Source organism: Mustela putorius, unplaced genomic scaffold, assembly GCF_011764305.1.
Source record: "Mustela putorius furo isolate JIRA1106 unplaced genomic scaffold, ASM1176430v1.1 tig00000095_pilon_pilon_pilon, whole genome shotgun sequence".
Taxonomy (NCBI): Eukaryota; Metazoa; Chordata; class Mammalia; order Carnivora; family Mustelidae; genus Mustela; species Mustela putorius.
This window is the reverse complement of record NW_025421280.1, coordinates 27,411,658-27,431,581: the sequence shown is the minus strand read 5'-3', so window position 1 is coordinate 27,431,581 and position 19,924 is coordinate 27,411,658. Positions and strand designations below refer to the sequence as shown.

Genomic DNA, 19,924 nt, shown 5'->3' with positions numbered 1-19,924 from the left:
GCTGGGCGTGCAGGGCCCTGGCCGGGCCAGCCAGGCTGAGGGATGAGAATTCACCTCAGGGCGATGGGGAGCCACGGTGCGGGTATCAGAGCTGCGTGTGGCAAGCTCACCTGGGGAACTGCAGAGGGACGGCCAGTGGACCAGAGAGGAGGTAAAACTCAGGACAGGAGCTGAGAGGACCGCCTTCGGTCCTCTGACAAAAGCACTACGGTAAGAACCTTTGTTCCCTTTCACGGAAAAGCCCCTTCTTTCTCCGGCCCCGCCCCCGCGGAATCCCAGGCCCGCGCTTGCGCGCGGGCAGCAGGGAATCCCCGGCTCCGCTGCAGTGCGCGGGAGGGGGCGTGAGACGGGAGTTCCGTGCTCTCCCAGCCCTCCCCGCGCGCGTTGCCTGCACGACCAGGCGGGGCCGTGGGGACGCCGGGCTCACACTGCGCCTGCGCGGGGGTGCTCGCTTCACGCGCTAGGGCTTTCCCGTCGAGCGCGTGGCGGGGAGGGAAAGCCTCGCCGGGGGCGCATGCGTCGATCGCTGCCCGACCCCCGCCCTGTGGGCAAGGGAATCCTCACACGCCGCAGTGCGCACTGGGGGCGGGGTGGGGAAACCGGCTCAAACCAGAGTGGGGTTTGCTGAGGAGGTGGCGCGGGAGGGAGAGCGAGCGGGGTCTTCCGGAGGTTCCCGCTCCGGCCCTCGCCGTCGCCTTGGCAACGGGGCGCGCGGGCCGCAGCGAGGGGGGCGGCGGCCTCAGGGAAGCCGGGCGACTCTGCGCCTGCGTGGAGCTCGGTGCCGGTGGCCGGGGTTCCCCCTCGTGCGCCCCGGGGACCTGCGGTGGGGAGGGGAGGCGGTTCGCAGAGGAGAGGATGGGTGTCTGGGGAGGAGGTTACCGCGGAGAGAGGGGCTTTGGAGGAGGGGAGGTTGGTGAAGGGACGGGGAGGAGGGGTGGGTACCAGAGAAGGTGGGGGAAAGGCGAAGGGCTGTGGAAGATGGGGAGAGGAGTGTCCGAGGAGGAGGAGTGGGCGGATGGGGTAATGTGGGAGCGTGTGGGAGGCGGGGGACAACAAAGGAAGAGAGGAGGGGAGGGGGGAAACTTCAGCAGTTAAGGGACGTGGACAACGTGAGGGGGACAAAGAAAAGCCTAAGAAGGGAGCACGTGGGGGGTCTGGAGGAGATGGGAGGGGAGAGAACGGACGCCAATAGGGCCACTCCTGCGCTCCCCCCTAGCAGACCCCAGGTTCGCTTGGGCAGAAGATCTGGGCCTTAGGGTTTCCAGATTTAGAAAGGAAAACTACAGGTTTCCCAGTTAAACTTGACTTTCAGGTAAACAACAAATAATTTTTTTTTTAAAACAACGAATAATTTTTATCTTTATAAGTATGCCCCATTCCGTGCCCTGTGTTTTATTTGGCAGACCTAATATTGACTGAGCACCCCCTTTCTGCCCCACTCCCCTGCCTATCCTTTGAGGCTTTCTGAAAGCTCCTGGAGGATGCCTTTGTTTCTTCCCTCCCTGGCTCCCCATACCTCTGCATGCTGGGTCCCCCCACTTCCCCTGCCATCTCCTACCCTTCTGGCATTGAACACCAGCCTGAGGTCAGGTCCTGGCCTGGCAGTGAAAGGTGCAAAGAAAAGGCAGTCACCCGTCTTCAGGGGCTTTCTCTCTCTCTCTCTCTCAACCCCCACAAGTCCCTTAAACCCTTGGCTGTGGTCCCAGCCTCCCCTTTTCCCAGAACCCCGTGGCTCTGCTCTCAGGAGCCAGGAATCCCCACCCCCTCCTAACTCCATCTCTGGGCATTTAAATTTATAGTAGGTGTTCAAACATTTCAGGGTACATTTATGGAGGTGAGTATTGGGGGGTGGGTATTTGATTTCTCAACACAGACAGCTGTGTTTTCTGTTGCATGGGGGCATATACCCTCTCGGAGCTTTCTACCCTCCAACAAAGCGATTTTCCTTTCATCCTCCCCTTTCATTTCAAAAAGTATAAGAAAACATGATGAAAAAGCTAATATAACAAAGGAAAGGTCACTCCCCTCCCCAGAGCCCATGCCCAGGGCTGCCCCCAGTGCCTCCCCCTCCCTACAGTTCTCATCTTTGTTCTTCATACGGATTTGCCATCTATTTGCCATTTGAACAGACACTCCTCCGTACTGGCTTCTGCTCAACAGGCCCAGAACTCGATCCCTGCGGGCCATTTTTCTCATGGCATGTTACTCTGGAAACAGGCTAAGCCATCCCCGGGGTGGGGGGGAGGCAACATCTGGGTGTCTGTGTTTTTAGTTTCACTGGAAGTTGACGCCCCTGCAGAAGCAGGGGCTGGATCTTTTGTGCCATGTCCTAGGGGTGCTTTCCAGGGTGGTTAGCGGGGCAGTGGTGCCATTGGAGCTGGGTAGCTCCCAACCGGTGAGTGGTGCTGGGTCAGAGTTGGCCCTTTCTCTCATCAGTCAGGCCTGAGTTGTGGTGGGGTGGGAGTACATTCCCTGGGGGAGGCAGAAGGTGAGGAAGTAACAGAGCACACCAGGAATTGAAGATGGTAAACTAGAGGGGTGTGGCTAGAGCAGGAGGTGACCTCAGACCAGGCTCTGAAAGACAACAGTGGGTGAAGGAAGGGTGATCCTGGCAGGAGGAACAGCAGATGCAAAGGCCCTGAGGCTGGACACATTAAGACAGAGGCTGAGTACGGCCAGAGTGAGGTAGGTGGTCAAGGGAAATAGCCCTAGTCTTGGGTCAAAAGGGAATGGGAGCCAGACCACTCAGGACTTGGAGGGCGTGAATAGGTCTTTCTCTAGGTTCAAGGAGGAGGGTGCTAGTTATGTGGACAGGGACATGATTCAGTCACATATCTGAGGACAATTCTGTAGCTGCGTCTTGGAGAAAGGACCCCGGAGACAGTGTGGACAAGAGCAGCAGCAGGACTGGGTGGGGCATTCTGGGGGTGCCACAGGGCAGTTGTCTGGGTTCAAGGGAGGGGGACTGGCCCTCCCTCCATGAAGCCACCCTGTTACTGCTGGTTCTTTACTCTCCCTTCCTGTGTCCGACCAAGGTAGTGACTTCAGACTCCACCCAGGGGTGGAGAGTTATCCCCACAGAGGTTCTGGGTGAGACCCCTCTTCCAGTTGAGTACACGCGGTTCCCGGTTCCCCCACCCCTCCCTTTCTCTGCCTCCACAATGCATATCCTAGCGGTCCCCCGCCCCTTTGTTCTCTTTCCCTCCACACACGGTCACGGTCACGCTGGCGGCTCCTTCTGAGAGCATCTCACACACAATGGGAAGGAGGGGGTTTCGCTCCCAATGGCCCCCCACCCGGTTCCCCGCGGTCCGCATCCTCCAGCCCCGCCCGCGCCGCGGAATCCCGGCCTCCGGGACCCCACCCGGGGAAGGCATTACCTTTCAGGAGACGCTCCCGGCGGCGTGGGGGGGGGTGGGGGGGAAGGGAAGTGTTGGAGAGGGAGGGCTATTTTTAGAATGAATGGAAGAAAAGAGGGGGGAAAACAACAACAACAACAAAAAAAGGATGGAGGCTCCCAGAGGAAACCCCCTCAACCCAGGCCGAGGCAGAAGGTGGGTGGGGGTTCAGAGACTGGGTGGGTGGGGCTGCGGAGGGCAGGGGGCGGCGAGGGGGAACTCGGTGGTCTCGGAGGGCACCACTCCTCCTGTGGGGGAGCTGGAGGAGAACAGCAAAATGTAGCGGGCAGCCCCAAAGACCTCTGAGAGCTGGAGGGACCCCAGAAGTGGATGCTGTCCAGTCGCAGGAAAGAAATCGGCTCAGAGAGGGGCCTGAGCTGGGCCAAGGTCGCAGGGAGTGCTGAGTCCTGCGCAGCGCCCCTTCCGTCATCCCCTAGTGACCCAAACCCCAGGAGCCGCATTCTTATAATTTGGCAGAGTGACCTTCACAGTCTCGCGGCCCAGGCCCCTGCTGTTCACGTTCAGCAGGGTCCCTGAATCGTGCAGAGAGAGGGGGGACGTCACAGCACCACAATGACATTAGAGAAGTTTTCTGTGGTTTGTTTTGTGGCCACCCGGATACCCCTCCCTCCGCGGGACCTTCTAGCCCCAGCAACGTCACCAGCTGCCAGAAGCCTCCGGATTCCCCCTGGACCTCCCAGGCCCCATAGCCCGCCCAAGCTTGGGGGCTTAATTGCTTTCCTTTCTCTCTCTGGCTTCATTCCTTCCCTGGACGCCGGAGAGCGACCCCCACAGAGAGGCGGACAGTCGCATTTCTATGATGCTGGGGGGCTGGGTCCTGGCCAGGGGCTCCCCATCTCTGGGTCTCAGTTTCCCTGTCTGTAACATGAACGTCGTGGGCCAGGAGCGGCAGAGGGTCCTCCCAGCTCTTTGAGCGTTCTTTGGGATTGGCTGTTACACCCCTGCGGGGAGGGGGATTCCCTCCCCACCCTTTCTAGGGAAGAGTCGTGGAGAGGGGGTCGCCCGGTGGCCGCCGCAGTCCGCCTCTCGCGCTCCCCCGGGTAGGCGCCCCTCCCCAGGAGGCGGGGCGGGGCCCAGGTCGGCGGGGAGGGGGGTCAGCTCTGCGGCGGCGCGCGCACACCCTCCCTCCCGGCTCACACGCCCTTGCCCGGCGGTGCACTTGTCTTCGCGCTCGGGCCAGGCGGCTGGAGCTCCGGCGGCGGCGGCCGTCTCCGGCCGGTGAGTAGGCAGCAGTGGGGCATTGGGGCGGGGGGCGGTTTACAGGGCGGGGGTCCCAGCGGCTCTCCCCTTCTCCTTGGTGGGCGTTTCGGTCAGGGTTTGCCCCGACTTTGGGAATTCAAAGGGGGAGATGCGGGAGGGAGGGAAACCCCTTCCATCCCACCTGACCCCCCCTCCGCCCAACTCCAAGCCCCGAGTCACTCCAGACGCACCCCCCCCCACCACCGCATACCCCTATGAGGAGGGGGCTACCGCTCCGGAAATTTGAAATGCAGAGACGTCCTCCCACAGAGGTGAAGGTGGAGACAAGGGGACCCTCCGGCGCTTGCAGGGGGAAGGGGTAATGGGGGGGAGGACCAGCTCGATTGCTCCCTTCCCCTTCCCTGCCCCTCAGTCCTTTCCACCTCCCACTGAGTGTGGTGGGGATTCCCCCGGCCGGCCCACTGCAGAGTGGAAGGGAACCCCCCCCCACCCCCCCACCCCCGCCTGCCAGCCTACTGTGAGTGGGAGCTCTTGCTCTGCTCTCCCCTAAAGTTCACCCCCCCACACCCCTACACCACTGATTGGGATAGGGGCTGAGGCCAGAGAGGGTTAGCATTTACCCAAGGTCAGAGCTGGGCAGAGGCAGAGTTGTGTTTGTGGTGGACTCACTAACCCCAGAACTCACCTGGTGGTATGGGCTCTAGGGTCTTCTGCTCCCTGTGCTTAACAGTCAGGGTGGGGCCGGAGGACCCTGTCTGGAACTAGGGAGGGGGGAGTTCCACACTCTCCCCAAGTCTCTCCACCCTGCGGGAGGCCCCGACAGGACTCAGTGGATAAGCCCCTCACCTGGCTCCCTCCAGGTTCCCAGGCATCTTGTCCCTCCTAGACCCTTTTCCTTCAGCCTCCTTAGGCCGTAGAGCTCTAAGGTAGTCTGGCTGATGAAGGGACAATGGGGAGGGGGTCAAGGGGTACTTCCAGAACTCATAGAGTCATCTCCACTCTGACACACTGACCCACTGCGTGACCTTGGGCGATCACCCTGTTCTCCCAGGACAAGAGTCAGATCCAGGGCCCCTCTGACTGGAATAGGCAGCCCCTGAGATGTCTGGGGGGCCACTGGCCCCACTCCAGACCCCCAGCAAGAGGAAGGGCAACTGGGACGTCCACTTCAGACTGTTACCCCTTCAGTCCCTTTCTGGGGTCGAGCTCCCTCACCCCTTTCCGCCACAGGGCTCTTCTGTGTCTTCTTTGGCCCGCTCCTCCAGGGTAGGTCCCAGGTACCAAGGGGCTTGGGCAACAGCCCAGTACAGAGTGAATTCCTTGAGGGCGCTGCAGACTTCAGGGCAGCTATAGACTGGGTGAGGATTTGGGGGTGGCCAAGAATACAGCTGGTCAAGTCAGGGTTCCCTGTCTCCCTCATCCTCACACCAGCCCGCCCCAGCCTCATCCACCTAGATCTCCCTGTGGTGAGTGAACTGGGGAGTGGGGAGAACTGGGGGCAGGGCAGGGAACTGTATGCGGAAAGGCAGATAGAGCGTTTAGTGCGCAGTGGCATCCTGTTGAAGGAAGTGAGGCTTCCAGGGAGGGTGCCAGGTATGGGGTGGAAATATAAGCAGGGCCTCTTTGAGGGGCCTGGGCCCAGAAACAAGGCCCCACTGGCCAGACAACACCACTGATCTTGTTTCCCTAAAACTTACAAGGTAATTCAGCTAGTCAGAAGAGAGATCTATTGTAAAGACGATTGCTGTGAGGGGCTGTATGCACCCCCACCGTCCTGGGGCCCTGCCTCTACCCCACACCCCATGTCTGGTCCTTACAGGTTGAGGGGAGAAGAAAGGCAGCTCAGCCCCCTGCCAGCCACGTGGTAATCCAGCAGGATCAAAGGGGACAGGCCCTTTGGTGGTGCCTCATCAGGGAGACCCCTGCATACCAGGGTGAGTAAATCCAGATTCGGGTGTTTTTGGGGAGTGGTCCAGGAGCTGGGTAGGAAAACTAGTGATCTAAGAAAAAAGTGCCAACCTTTGACATCATACAAACAAAATATAACAAAACAACTATGCCTTCTAGAGCCCCCAGAGAGTGACTGTCAGTTTTCTCCTCACTGGTGGTAGGGAACCAGCTCAGAGAGGCTGGGTGACCTGCTCTGTGTTATACAGCTGGGGTGGGGGGCTGGTTTGCCCCAGGTTGGAAGGTTCCACCACCCCTATAGCCCCCACCGCCCAGATTCTGTGGTCTTACTCCCCAAGACGCCTTTTAGGGAGCAGCTCCTTCGCCCTTTCTTTCGCCTGCAAACATTGGCTGACGTTCAGGGTCAACAGTGAGCCGTCAGTGGGGATGTGGGGAGAATTGAGGCAAGGTTTCTAGATATGTATGGGCATGTAATCAGTGGACAAACACTGAGCAGGTACTGTGTGCTCTGGACTGGGCACTAGTGATGCAGCGGGGACTGAGGCTGGCCCAGATCAACCCTTGTGAGATGTACTGGGAGGAAAATAAAACACATTGTTGTGTTAGAGAATGACCAGGGCACAGGGGCCCCTCCAGGGAGGTGACCATGAGCTGATACCCGGAGGAGGAGGAGTCAGCCAGGTGGGAGCTGGGAGAACAGCATACCAGGCAGCAGGAACAGCACGTGCAAAGGTCCTGAGGCAGCAACGAGTTCGACATGTTTGAGGAACTGCTATATAAGGAGGAGGATGAGGAGGCTGCTATAACTGGAACAGAATGAGCAAGGAAGAGAGGAGGAAGATGAAGACAAAGGGGTCTGCATGTAGAGGCTGAGGTAGAGTGGACTGCAGAGCCGTGGGGAGCCAAGGAGGGTGTATGAGCACGGAAGAGACTGATTTATGATTTTCAAAAGCCTCTGTAACTACTGTGGAGACCAGGAATGCTGGGGCAGAAGGCCAGAGGGGAGTCCAGGAGGCAACTGGGTAGAGTTGGCTGGGCCGAGACTGTGTAGAGTCGGAGAGAGAGAGAAATGGGCAGATTCTGGGACTGAACTGGGTGGGCCTGGAGGAGGGAGTGTGTGTGGCCAAGTTCCTGCCCAGTGCTGAGGAACTATGAGGAGAGAGAGATTTGTCATGCTCTGGGAAATCTGGGAAAGCGTCCTGGAGGAGGTGTTCTTGCTCTTTGAGCGATGTCTAGAAGGGCAAGTAGGCCTTTGGTAGTGTCCATCTGGAGTCGTGCTGAGGGTCTAATTCTACGGATGCCACAAGGGCCATGGGGAGCCACGGAGCACTCTGAATCACAAGCAACATGATGAGATTTTAGCAAGGAAAGATGCCTCTGGGGGGGACCTCACAGAGACTGGATTGGAGCCAGAGAAGCCAGGGAAGGTGCTTGAACCAATCAGGCTCTGATCAGTCCGACAGTCACTAGGAACATCTAGAGAGTGCTTGTGTACCTAGCACGGTTGAGGGGAGATTAGCTGCCTAGACCTGCTCACTGCCCTCAGAGGGCCCCCACTACCCTGCCGAGGGAACCAAGGCTCAGCGAGGGAAGAGCCCTTGGCTGTGACCACTATGTGACTTTCCAGGGATGTTGCAAAGGCCTGCAACCTTAACAGAAATGTCTTTCTCTCCTAGTCCTGGAGGCCAGGGCCTGCAATCCCTGGGTGAGCAGGGCCACATTCCCTCTGGAGGCCCTAGGGCACGATCTTCGTTTTGGCTCTTCCCCTTCCTGGGGGCTCCAGGTGTCCTGGGGCTTCTGGCCACATCACTCCCGTCTCCGCATCTGTCTTCACGTGGTAGTCTGCTGAGCGTCTGTGTCTGTGTGTGTCTTCACGTGGCCTTCTTAGGAGGACCCCTAGTCTTAGGGTTAAGGCCCACCCTAATCTAGTATGACCGCCCCTTCATTTAACGGGATCTGCAAAGACCCAGTTTCCAAATAAGGTCACCCTCTGAGGTCCTAGGTGGACTGGACCCTAGGGTCCTAGATGGGGGAGGCTCATCAAACACATCTCTGCAGGTGGGAACCCCTGCCAGCCTCTGACTTGGCCCTTCCTTTTTGCTCCTTCCCTCTGGCCACACTGCTGTCTCTTCTCTTCCTCAAACATGCCCTCCTTGGTCCCACCTTAGCGCCTTGACCCTTGCAGTGCGCCCTTCACCGGTGCCCCCTTCTAGCTCTCCCAGCGCCCACTCCTTGGCCCCTTTGGAATGTTCCCCACTTCTGGGAGGCCTCCCATGACCACCCCAAAGTCCCCTCCTTTGTTCCAGTCATTAGATCATTAGGATCATCTCCTAATACTTGTGTATCTAGAATTCCTACTGTTCCTTTTGTTTGGAGAGGGTTATTCCAATTCTAGAAATTCAACTCCAAGAAGGACAAGTTTTTATCTCCGACTCTGCCTTCCCAGCACCAGACTCAGAAAAGGGGCTCAGTGGCTATGTGAATGAATGAATGAATGAATGAATATATTGCCCACCCTGCCATCTCCACACTCAGGGGGAACTCAGGATCCAACCTCCTGGGCAGTCATCTGCCAGGCCCCAGATGGGTGTGAGGTTTGTGTGGATGCCAGCTGCGGGGAGGGAGTAGGTGGCCAGTGCATCCCTGCTCAGGCAAGCTATGGGCCCCATAACCCCTTTGAGGCTCTCCCAGGTCTCCTGCACCTGGACCTTTGGCCACTGCCCTAGACTTGTGGCCCAGCCCTCAGGCCCCTGGAAAGGTGCTTCCTGATCAACAACCGCCCCATCCCCTGCCTGTTCTTTAGGCCATTTCCTGGGAGTTTGAGTCCCACCGGGAGCATCCCAACTGACAAGTTCATGTGTAGGCTCCTCAGGTCTCTCCCAGCCAACCATGGGCTGATACAAGGCTCTGTCTGCAATGAAATCTCAGGCGGTGACCACCTACAGCCCCACATCTGTCCACCCCTGACCCCTATCCACCTCAGCCAGCCTTGTCTCCGAGGGGTGAGGTTCAAGCAGGCAGGAGGGCAGACTTGGGTAGGCGGTGGTCATTCACCAGGTCAACCATCCTAAGTTTAGCTCCTTGATGGGTGTCCCTGGTCCCTTAGGGCAGGTGAGCCCCGATGGGAAAGAGGGATCTTTCCAGAGAGAGAAGATGGGTACAGAGCCTGCAGGGCCTGTGGGAGGGCCTGGAGGAGCCTCCAGGGTCCATGGCCCATGCCTTTGTGAATATCTGGATGTTTCCATGTTAGACTTGAATTCAAAAAGCATCTGATGCTGCAGGCACTCCATGAAAGCCTGCGCAGGCTGGAGTCGACCCGTGGGCATGGTGTGAATGCTTCGTGTGGGGCAGGGATCCGCACAGGGGCAGGCCCAGGCTGGCAGGGGCTGGAGCACTGAATGCAGTACAAGGATGTGTGCCAGGTCCCGAGGGAGGTGTGGGTGGTTCCAACGTGACCGTGCTTTAGAAAGAGCCCCCAGCAGCCCAGGCAGGCCTGGGGTGGGGGGCTGCTGCGCCGATAGGCGGATGGGGATTGCAGAAGGCGTGGCTGTTCCTTGGGCATGGCTTGAGAATGCATCCATTTAGGGTTCCCCATCCTGGCACCCCTGCGGACACGGCAGGGCATTGAGTGGTCCCCGGGCTTCCACGGCCAGGCCTTCTTTGGGGTGTCCCCAATAGGCTGGGATGAGAAACAGAAGTCTCATCCGCTGACCCCGGGGCCATCACCTGGCCCTGCGTAGCCTCATCGCTGGCCCATGAGACCACCCCCTGCCCAGGTAGCCATCCGCTCATCCTCATTCAGTCCTGCTATTTTCCGGACAGCGCAGAGGAAACAGATCAGCAGACTACAGGTAGTGACGAGCACTCAGATGTTCCTGACCCTGTCCCAATCTCTGAGCTGGGAAGAAAACAGTGGGGGACTGGGAGAGAGGTGGAGGGTGGGGGTCAGAGCTGGACTCAGTCACCCCAGCCAGGCAGGGATAGGGTAAAGCCCAAGGCAGCTTGGGGGAGGAGGAGGAAAGAGCTCCCCCTGCCCCATCCCCAAGGCCCCTTCCAGCCATTATTAAGTTGAATAAATGAGTCGCCCAAGGACCCCTTAGGTGCCAGGAGAAAGGAGCATGGTTTTGGACAAGCAGGCTTCTGCTGGTCTGCCATCCTGGTATTGGTGGTAAGGGTTAGAAATGGTGGGGCTAAGTACCAAGAAGATGGCCTTGAACCCATGGCCCTAGCAAGCATCCTCTCAACTCCTAGAAGCCCCCACGTTAGGGTCCTAGGCACCCTGCACTTGGCAATAGACAGCAAGCAGGATGTCTGAGTGGGTCACGTCAGGAGGGAGGTGTCCAGTCGCTTTGCGAAGTTCTCCCCTCAGCAAATGCGTGTATTTGAGGGGTCGAGGGTTGGCTGGAGTTTGGGGACTCGATTTTGGAAAGGGGGGTCTCTAGGAGTTACCGAGAGCTGTCGGGGGCGGGAGTTGTCGCTTCGCTAAGTCAGGTGCCCTCCATTGCGTCCAGCCAGAGAGCGAGTTTGAGGACCCGCTGAGCGCTGGGGGCTGAAGAGGACTCCCGGGAATGTGGGATCTTTAAATGTAGGCGGGGCTTGCGGGGTCGCCGGGGGCGGTACCAACCCGGGCTCGACCAATCGGCGGCTCCGCCCGCGTCGCACCGCCCCCTCCTCTCCCGGCCCGGGCGGGCGCTCGCCCCCGGCCGGGCCCGTGGACTGGGCGGCGGGGGATGCACCCGCCGCCGCCCCTGGCCCGGCCTCCTCCGGGCCCCGCGTCCGCCGTCTGCTGCCCGCCCCGTCCGCGGCCCCGGCCTCGGCACGCACGCGAGGGTCTGCGGCCGCGTGGGACCCTCTCCCCTCCAGCCTCTTCTGCCCGTGGGAGCCGAGCCCTGCAGGTACGGGGTGGGACGGACCGGAGCGCTCTAGGAGCAAGGCGCGTCCCGGAGAGGGGACGCGCGGTTCGGGACAGGCGCCAGGACAGAGGGTCTCTCTAGGGTCTGGAACCCAAGGGACGCAGAGAGGGAGGGAATGCATGGGTATGTGCACTGTCTGAGTGAGTGCAGATTCACGGACCGCCCACTCCGGAGGGGAAAGGTACTGGGTTCACTTTGTCGGGGGTAGAGCAGTGAGTCTCCAAACTCCATAGATAGGGTGGGGAGAGCTCTTGGGGTGAAGGCAGTAACCTGGGACTGACTTGGGAATGGGAGGGAGGAGACCCTCACCACTGGCCCTTAGGTACTGCCCTCAGGGTCGCCCCTACAGGGGCCAGGGAGCTGGGTCTCCCAGCTGTCCCTGGACAGAGGTTGAGGTACCCCCACAGGGCACTGCCTTGGCTGTCCTGGAGGGCTGCAGATGTGAGTGCTGGAGGCTGGGGGCCAAACGGGAGATGCTGATGGGTCAGAGTGGAGGGCGCTGTTGGAGGCAGCCATGGGGAAGGCTGGGCAGGCTAACTGCACGCTGCTCACCGCTGGCAGGTTTCTGACTGGTGTTGATGGGGGTGGGGGGGTGCCCAAGGGAACTGGGCAGTCGGTGCCTTACTGTACCCACTCCCGGGCAGCTCAGGGCTGGGAGGGCAGGTGGATCCTGTCCACCCTGCAGTGCTAGGGCCAAAGAGTGCTGCTGGGTGGGGTGTCTTGGGGACCTTACCCAAGGTGTGTCCCTACAGGGACACACACCCCACAGCTTGCCCACACATCCTGGAAGGTTCTGCCGTGTGCTGGTTCCTAAAAGTGGTGTGTTGGCCCTAGTTCCTAAAAGTGGTGGGGTGGGCATTTTGCCCCAAGGGGGCTCTGTCTTGGAGACTGACAGGCAGGGGGCACCTTCTTGTCCAGCTCTGAAGGATGGAGTGTGGCCCTGGGCAGCTCCACCACCTCAAATGTACCCGTGGCCACAAGCTAAGTATTTCCCAAGTGAGATCTCGCTTTCATCCTGGCCGCCGACCCACTGTGGGGGACACCAAGGCCCCTGAGGAGAGGGCAGTGACTTCATCCCAGCTAGGACGCCCCAGGGTCCCTCCCAGGCAGCCACTGCATTTGTGAAAGGGCTCACTCAAGGACCCTTGGGATCTGGCCAGTTTGCATTTCTGTTGGGTGGGAGACCTTGGAGGAGCTAGCTCTCCTGTTCCCTGCCACCTGCCTACCTCCTCCCACTCCTGAGTCCTCCTGGGTGCCCCCTGCCCTTTGTGGCTCACAAGGTTCCCACAGCATCTCTTGGGATGGTGTGGAAGCAGGGGCTTGGCTCACCCTTCCATCCCAGCCTTCAGTGAACAGAGGTCTCATGCCCCAGACACGTTAGGTGGTTTTGGTGATTCTAGAGGCCCTCAAAACCAGATGCGGCCCAGTAGGGTGTTTCTTTCTTTCTTTCTTTTTTTTTTTTTAAAGATTTTATTTATTTATTTGACAGAGAGAAATCACAAGTAGATGGAGAGGCAGGCAGAGAGAGAGAGAGGGAAGCAGGCTCCCTGCTGAGCAGAGAGCCCGATGCGGGACTCGATCCCAGGACCCTGAGATCATGACCTGAGCCGAAGGCAGCGGCTTAACCCACTGAGCCACCCAGGTGCCCCAAGGGTGTTTCTAATGTTTTAGAACCCATTGGCAAACCCATGTCCTTCACCCACAAAAATACACCCTTCCATAGACATCCAACATTGGCCAGGGCTTCAGAGGGGCTCCTGATTCTTTGGGAATTAATTTCTTTCTTTCTTTCTTTCTTTCTTTTTTTTTAAGATTTTATTTTTTCATTTGACAGAGAGAGACACAGCATGAGAGGGAACACAAGCAAGGGGAGTGGGAGAGGGAGAAGCAGGCATCCCGCACAGCACTGAGCCCGAAGCAGGTTTCGATCCCAGGACCCTGGGATCATGACCTGAGCCGAAGGCAGACACTTAACAACTGAGTCACCCAGGCGCCCCTCTTTGGAAATTTCTAAGGAGCCCTGGGACCCCAGCTTTAGGCCCAGTTGCAGTAGGGGAGGGGAAGGCAGACCTGAGCAAGTGTGGGGTTTCTTGTCCCCACCCAGACTCGCAGAAGCTGCCCCCTTCTATGGAGAGTCAGGCAGGACTCTCGGTCTTTCTGTGTCCTCTGAGATCATGGGTATGTTCAGACACCCACCATGCCTGTGTCCCAAGCTCTGTGGCCCGTCAAGGGCAGGGCTGAGCTGGCTCCCTTCTCAGATGGTGGCTTGGAAAGAGGGAACTTGGCAGATCTAGCCACTCATTGCCCCCAGATGGTACCAACTTAGTTCTTGCCCTTCCTGGCTTTGTGACCTTGGGCAAGGTGCTAAACATCTCTGATCCTTATCTCCCATTTGTGAAATGGGACCAGGATGGCCACCTACCTCACTGAGTGGCAGTGGGGATTAAACGTGATAATTCTCATAAAGAGCTCAATAAAGGCCACAATCAGAGCTAGGTATACATTCACATCGTGGGCCCTGGAAGCTCCACCCCCCTGCTGCCTCTCTCCCTCCCAGAGGCCACCTGTACTCATCCCCACAACCCCTCCCTGCCCAGGGCGCCTTAGGACGAGGCTGCCAGGCAAGGAGGAGCATGGCGGACACACGGCTGAATTTGGCCTGTGCATCGGGCGGCTGAGTCACATCCCCAAACTGCATCTTCATCAGTGCGTTTCGGAAGGTCGTTTGCAGCACCCCACCCCCTCCAGGCGCTGTCTGCCAGGCCACTTGCCTCTCCTGCCTATGCCCCTGAGCCCCAGGCGAGGACCTTCTGCACTCTCAGGAGAGATGGTAGGAGTCCTCATCCCCCGGGTGTGAGCAGGGTCTGGGATTGCTGCGTGTGTCCTGGTGACAAGCTCGCGGCCCTGCCAACAGCTAATGGCCCTCCAGGTAGCAAGTAGGGGCCCTGGCCCAGGAGGAGAGTGGCACCTGAGTGTGTGTGAAGGTGGAGCTAGAGATCAGGGCCAAGGTCAGCCTTACAAACTAGGAGGAAGTGCTGGGCCTGCAGGAGACCAGCCTGTGTAAACCATGAGACGTCAGACCTGTGCGAGGCCACGCATCATCAGTGGAAGCGTCAGGCCACAGGTGTCCCTGGCCTGGTTGATGTGATGGGATGGTTGGGAGTGGTGAGGGAAGAGACACTTTCTGATGCTCACGAGGTCACTGCCATGCCATGCAAGGAGCGTTTCTTGTGCTCCTACTGTGTGCTGGCACCAGCATATGGGGACATGTCATGGGTGGTCAGATGCTATCTTGGGGGTGTCAGACAAGGGACATAGGTGGTCCTACCCTGGCCAAGGTAGCCCGTGCCCTTCCTGGTAGCATGGCTTGTCTCATCCTGTCCTGGTGTGACGGTTTCTGTGTCTGTCTCCCGGAGGGTGTGGCTTCTGGGCTGGGGTGGCATCCCGTCTGTACATACAGCCCTCTCTTCTGGGCCTGGTACCTAGGCCCTTGCAGTGCATGCTAACCTGGCCTTTTCAAAGAGGACAGCACTTGTCAGGGGAATCTCACAAGGCAGCCCGGTCTAGAATCCACCCTATAAGGAGATAGTCCCTTTATGGGGACCTCAGTTTCCCTAGCTATAAAACTGGCCAAATTCCAGGACCCCCTTCTTGGGGGCATTGTGAGGATGGAGGAGAAAATTTGGGGGAAGGATAGAGCCTGGCATATAGTAGATGTTCACTAAATGCCAGCTTGTGGGAGGGGGAGATGCGGGGAAGGGTCTAGCAAGTGGTGACCCCGGAGGCGAGACTCCAGACAGCCTCGTCATGTATGTGCCACTGGCATCAAGGTTCTTGCCCTTGAACGTGATGCCAGAGGACACTGCCCTATCCGAGGGCAGAATGCAAGGGTATCAGGGTAATGAGTCTGCTCCTTGGTAGCCTGGTGGGGAAACTGAGGTTGACCTGAGATCACACAAGGCCAGGCTGAGCACATCTCACAAGGCCCCACAGAATCCATTCTGGGACCTTAGAGCTGAATGCTCGGTTGCCACACTGGTCGTGGAATCTATTTGGAGATCATGGACCTCCTTCCGAAGCCCAGGCAGGAGGGAGCTGGATAAGGGTGTCCCTGTAGCCCCAGCCATCGTCCTAATGTCCCCCACAATGAGGTGTGTTCAGGCTTTTGGACAGCTGTAGGGGAGGAAATGGAGGCTCAGTAGGGTGACATTAACTTGTCCAAGAGCCTGAAGGTCAGGAGGAGTCAAGCCTGGATTGGAGTCACCTCCGGACCACACACTTACACAGCCTCCAGCCCTCCCAGGCAAACCTGCTGGCAAATTCCATTTCCAGACCCTCAGAAGTCTTTACTGAGTATCAGCTGTGTGCTAGGCATTGTTCTAGGTACCCGGAGACAGAAAATCAGTGGGCAAAGTTTTGGTAAGAGGCCACAGCAGATGCAAGGACCCCAGGCAAGACCAGGCTTGTCACATCTGGTGATGGGGATGCTTATGGGGCTGGAAGGGAATGACTCTGGGGAGAGGGAGAAGGTTGAGGTGGGTAGGAGCCAGACCACAGAGGACCTTCTGGCCACAAGGAGAATTTTGGTTTTCATGCAACGGCACTGGGGAGCCTTGGGAGGTTTTGTGAGCAGGGGAGGATTGTGGGCTGATTTGGGATGGTCATCCCACATGTCAGCCTCTCTGGGTTCATGGCTTCCTGAGCCTCAAAATGTTCTGGGGTGGTGGCAGTGGTCCCTGGCCCTCTGGTCCATTGGCCAGGCCCTGCCATGACTGTGTCCCTTATGCCCCCTCAGGTCAGCGCGGGCACCCAGTCTCTGAGCCATGCTGGGCCCCGGGCGGCCTACAGCGAGCCCAACCCCGGCGCCCACATAGTCATGAACAGCCACAGCCACAGCCACAATGGCTGCGGGGGGCGGCCGCTGGGCAGTGGGCTGGGTGTCCAGGGCAGAGATCCTTCGGAGCCCGAGGCTGGCCACCCCCCGCAGCCCCCACATGGCCCGAGCCTCCAGGTGGTGGTGGCCAAGAACGAGCCAGCCCGGCCCTCACCCGGCAGTCCCCGGGGGCAGCCCCAGGACCAGGAAGAGGAGGAAGACGATGAAGAGGATGAGGCAGGCAGGAGGAGGGACTCCGGGAAGACCCCGAACGTGGGCCACCGCCTGGGCCACCGGCGGGCGCTCTTTGAGAAGCGGAAGCGCCTCAGCGACTACGCCCTCATCTTTGGCATGTTCGGCATCGTTGTGATGGTGACCGAGACGGAGCTGTCCTGGGGGGTCTACACCAAGGTAAGCATAGCCCTTCCCCTCCGCACCCCAGGGAAGTCCCTTCTGGGCCTGCCTGGCTCCCCCATCACTCCCTGGGCACCGGTCAGGGACCACACTGGCCACAGGGACCACACTGGCCACAGGAGAAGTAGGTGGAGGGTGCTGGGAGGAGGGGGCCCCGGAGGCGGGGAGTACTGGTCAGGCTGCCCAAGGGGAAGTTAGGTTTCAGCCCATTCCTTCTGCCCTGCATCAAGAGGCCACACCCTGGCTTCACCCTGGCCTGGGAGCCAGCCCAGGATAAGAGAGCCCCAGAGAAGGCCTGGGCCCCAGAGCCCGGAAAGAGCTTCTCCTTCTGAGAGTGGTTGGGCTGGGTTATGAGTCTGGCTCTGTGTCCCCTTGTGCCCCCCAAGGTTGTGTGAGGACCGAGAGAGATCGGCATACCAGCTATCAACGATGAAACAGGGAAGGAGAAGGAGGCCAGGCCGTAGAGACCGCGACAGCCTGTGCCTGCATGAGGCCAGGCCTCATAGATGGCCACACGCGGGGACTTTAGAAGGCCAGGCCTTATAAGCTCCGAAGTATAGCCAGCCTTGCTGTCAACTCAGGCCTAAGGAGTAAAGGCAGAAGCATGGCTTCCTGAATAGAGAGCCCAGGTGGGGGTCAGGAGGGCCACCTGCCCCCCAACATCCTTGTCCTCCTGCCCTCTGCTCTCTCTCTCTCTCTCTTTCTCTCTCTCTCTGCCCAGGAGTCCCTGTACTCATTTGCACTCAAATGCCTCATCAGCCTCTCTACCGTCATCCTGCTGGGCCTGGTCGTCCTGTACCACGCCCGGGAGATCCAGGTCAGTGCCCCACTGGCCCGGGCGATCCCCTCCCGGTGCCCTGCCCCCACCAACACCAGTCACCCAGGACCCCAACCCCCTAAAACATAAAGACCAAGAGCCTCTTCCTAGAAAAAAGAAAAAAGATCTCTGTGAAGACACATGCTTTAGATCACTCCAGATTTCTTTGGAATGCCTCTGTTTCACTTTTCAGAGATTATTGGCTGCAGGGAGTGGGGGGGAGAACAGTGAGGGAGCAGGAGGAGGTGAGCTGGGGCTGGCACTCGAAAGCACCTTCCCAGCCCTGGTCTTCTGAGGTTTGGCAACCTTGGAAACCAGTGTTTGTGACACCAGGCTTCTGTTCCTATTTGATCAGACCCCGCATTTAAAGGGTTATTAGATGTCAGAGAGTCTGTTCTCTTGTTTCGGGAGTTCATCGAAATCTCAGTGGGCCAGAGAGCCCAGCTCAGGGCACGTTGGGCACCTGTGCGCACAGCAGGCAGAGGCCACCTGGGGCTGGCATGAGGGCCGGGGGATGCCAGAGGGTATCAGAGTTGGCTCCTCAGTCTGGCTTCTGGCCTCTGACCTCTGACCTCAAGTAGCCATGGTTTGGCGGGAGACAGGTAGAGGAAAATCCTGCCTGGGTTGCACCACCCACAGACATCACTGGAGACAACCAGGGTCTGGCATGTGGTGAGGGCCAGTGGAGGGAACAGTGATCCATGAGTTGGAAGGAAGCAGTTCTAAAGGCACAGCAGCTGGGGACAACAGTCAGTTCCCCATACAGTGAAACAGAGGTACCATGCAACTCAGCAATTCCATGACATCGAAGAGACATGAAAACCTATATCCACACAGAAGTTGTACACCTGTGTACCATTATTTATTCACAGTAACCAAACACTGGACATAACCCAAAACTGGTGGATGGACACATCAAATGTCTTATGGGCATACAATGGAGTAAGATTCAACCACTCAAAAATGAAGCTCAGTCGGTTAAGCATCTGACTCTTGGTTTTGGCTCAGGCCATGATCTCAGGGTCATGAGATCGAGCCAGTGCTGGGCTCTGTGCTCAGCTCAGTGCTGAGTCTGCTTGAGCATCTTTCCCCCTCCGTCTCCCTCTGCCCTCCCCTTGCTCGTGGGTGTGTGCATGCACATTCTCTCTCTTGCTCTCACATAAACAAAATCTTTAAAACAAAAACAAAAAAAGAAGCACTGTGTGAGTGTGCTCAGGCTGCCACAACAAAGCCCCCTTTAGGAACGGGAATGTCTATCCTATGCCTTCTCCCTGTGAACTCATGGCTTTCTCCGTGTGTGCACATCCATGGTTGTGGCCCTCGTCTTATGAGGACACCTGTCCTGTAGGATCAGGGCCCCTCCCAGATGACCTCATTTAACCTTTGAAGCCCCTCTCTCCAAATACAGTCATGATGGGACTTAGGGCTTTCACTTACGAATTTTGGGGGGACTCGAGTCAGTATAGAACACTCCGCCAGCGGGGCCATCCCTCCAGTTCCTGTCCCCCTCCCAAGCAGAGTCCATTTATGCATCCCAACAGCCTGCAGAGTCTTACTCCATCCCAGCAGCAACTCCAGGTCCCAAGCCTCACCGAGGTATCATTTATGGGTACAACTGAGGCACACTTCTTCTCCAGCCGAGAGCCAGACAAGTCACTGTCTCCCTGATTATGGGGCTGGGGCAAACATAGGGTAGACTTTCCCATTCCCAAAGAGAAAAAGGTGAAAGAAGAAAAGGTGTCTGGTGCTCAGCAAGTCAGAGAGCTGGCAGGGTTACATTCCATCAGATTTGTTCGAGAATGATCCTCCTGAGCTCAGCGCTCCAGCTTCTGCGCCCGCTGGGTTGGCCTCGTTGCCCCTTCGGCTGCGGGGGGTGACCTTGTGTGACAGCCTTCTTCGATTCAGCATGTTTTCGAGGTTCTTCCACGTTGTAGCAAGTATCAGAGCTCTTCCCCGACACACACCTTTTTTTTTTTTTTTAAAGATTTTATAGATTTATTTGACAGAGAACAGGCGAGGGGGGTGGTCAAAGGGAGAAGCAGACTCCCTGCTGAGCAGGGAGCTTGCCATGGGGTTTGATCCCAGGACAGGACCTGAGCCAGCCCGGCACCCCTCCCCTTTAAAAAAAAAAAAATTGTATTTATTCATTTGAAAGTGAGAGTGGGGGGAGGGGCAGAGGGAGAGGAAGAGAGAGAGAATCTCAAGCAGACCCACAGAGCTGGATGTAGGGCTCCATCTCACCACCCTGAGATCATGATCTGGACCAAAATCACAAGTCAGACCCTTAACCAACTGAGCCACCCAGGTACCCCCCCCCAGATGGCTGAATCATATTCCGTTGCACCAAAGGACCCCATTTTGGTAATACATTCATTTTTAC

General features: G+C 58.1%; 1 protein-coding gene across 11 annotated transcripts in view; it reads left to right on the top strand.

The window, feature by feature from the left end:
- Nucleotides 1–3,770: 3,770 nt before the first annotated feature.
- The window catches only part of KCNN1 (potassium calcium-activated channel subfamily N member 1), a 31,056-nt gene continuing 14,902 nt past the window's right edge, over nt 3,771–19,924 (top strand). For 10 of the 11 annotated variants that reach the window (XR_006607218.1, XR_006607214.1, XR_006607215.1 and 7 more), the window contains exons 1-3: nt 11,205–11,422; nt 16,236–16,724; nt 17,449–17,544. Coding sequence is in view for 7 of the 11 variants with exons in the window: in XM_045081737.1 (XP_044937672.1) it covers nt 11,258–11,422; nt 16,236–16,724; nt 17,449–17,544 (750 nt within the window). In the remaining 4 variants the exon portion in view is untranslated. Of the gene's footprint in view, nt 4,638–6,438; nt 6,554–11,204; nt 11,423–16,235; nt 16,725–17,448; nt 17,545–19,924 lie in introns of those variants that run through there. The other variant, XM_045081752.1, reaches the window with a different exon arrangement.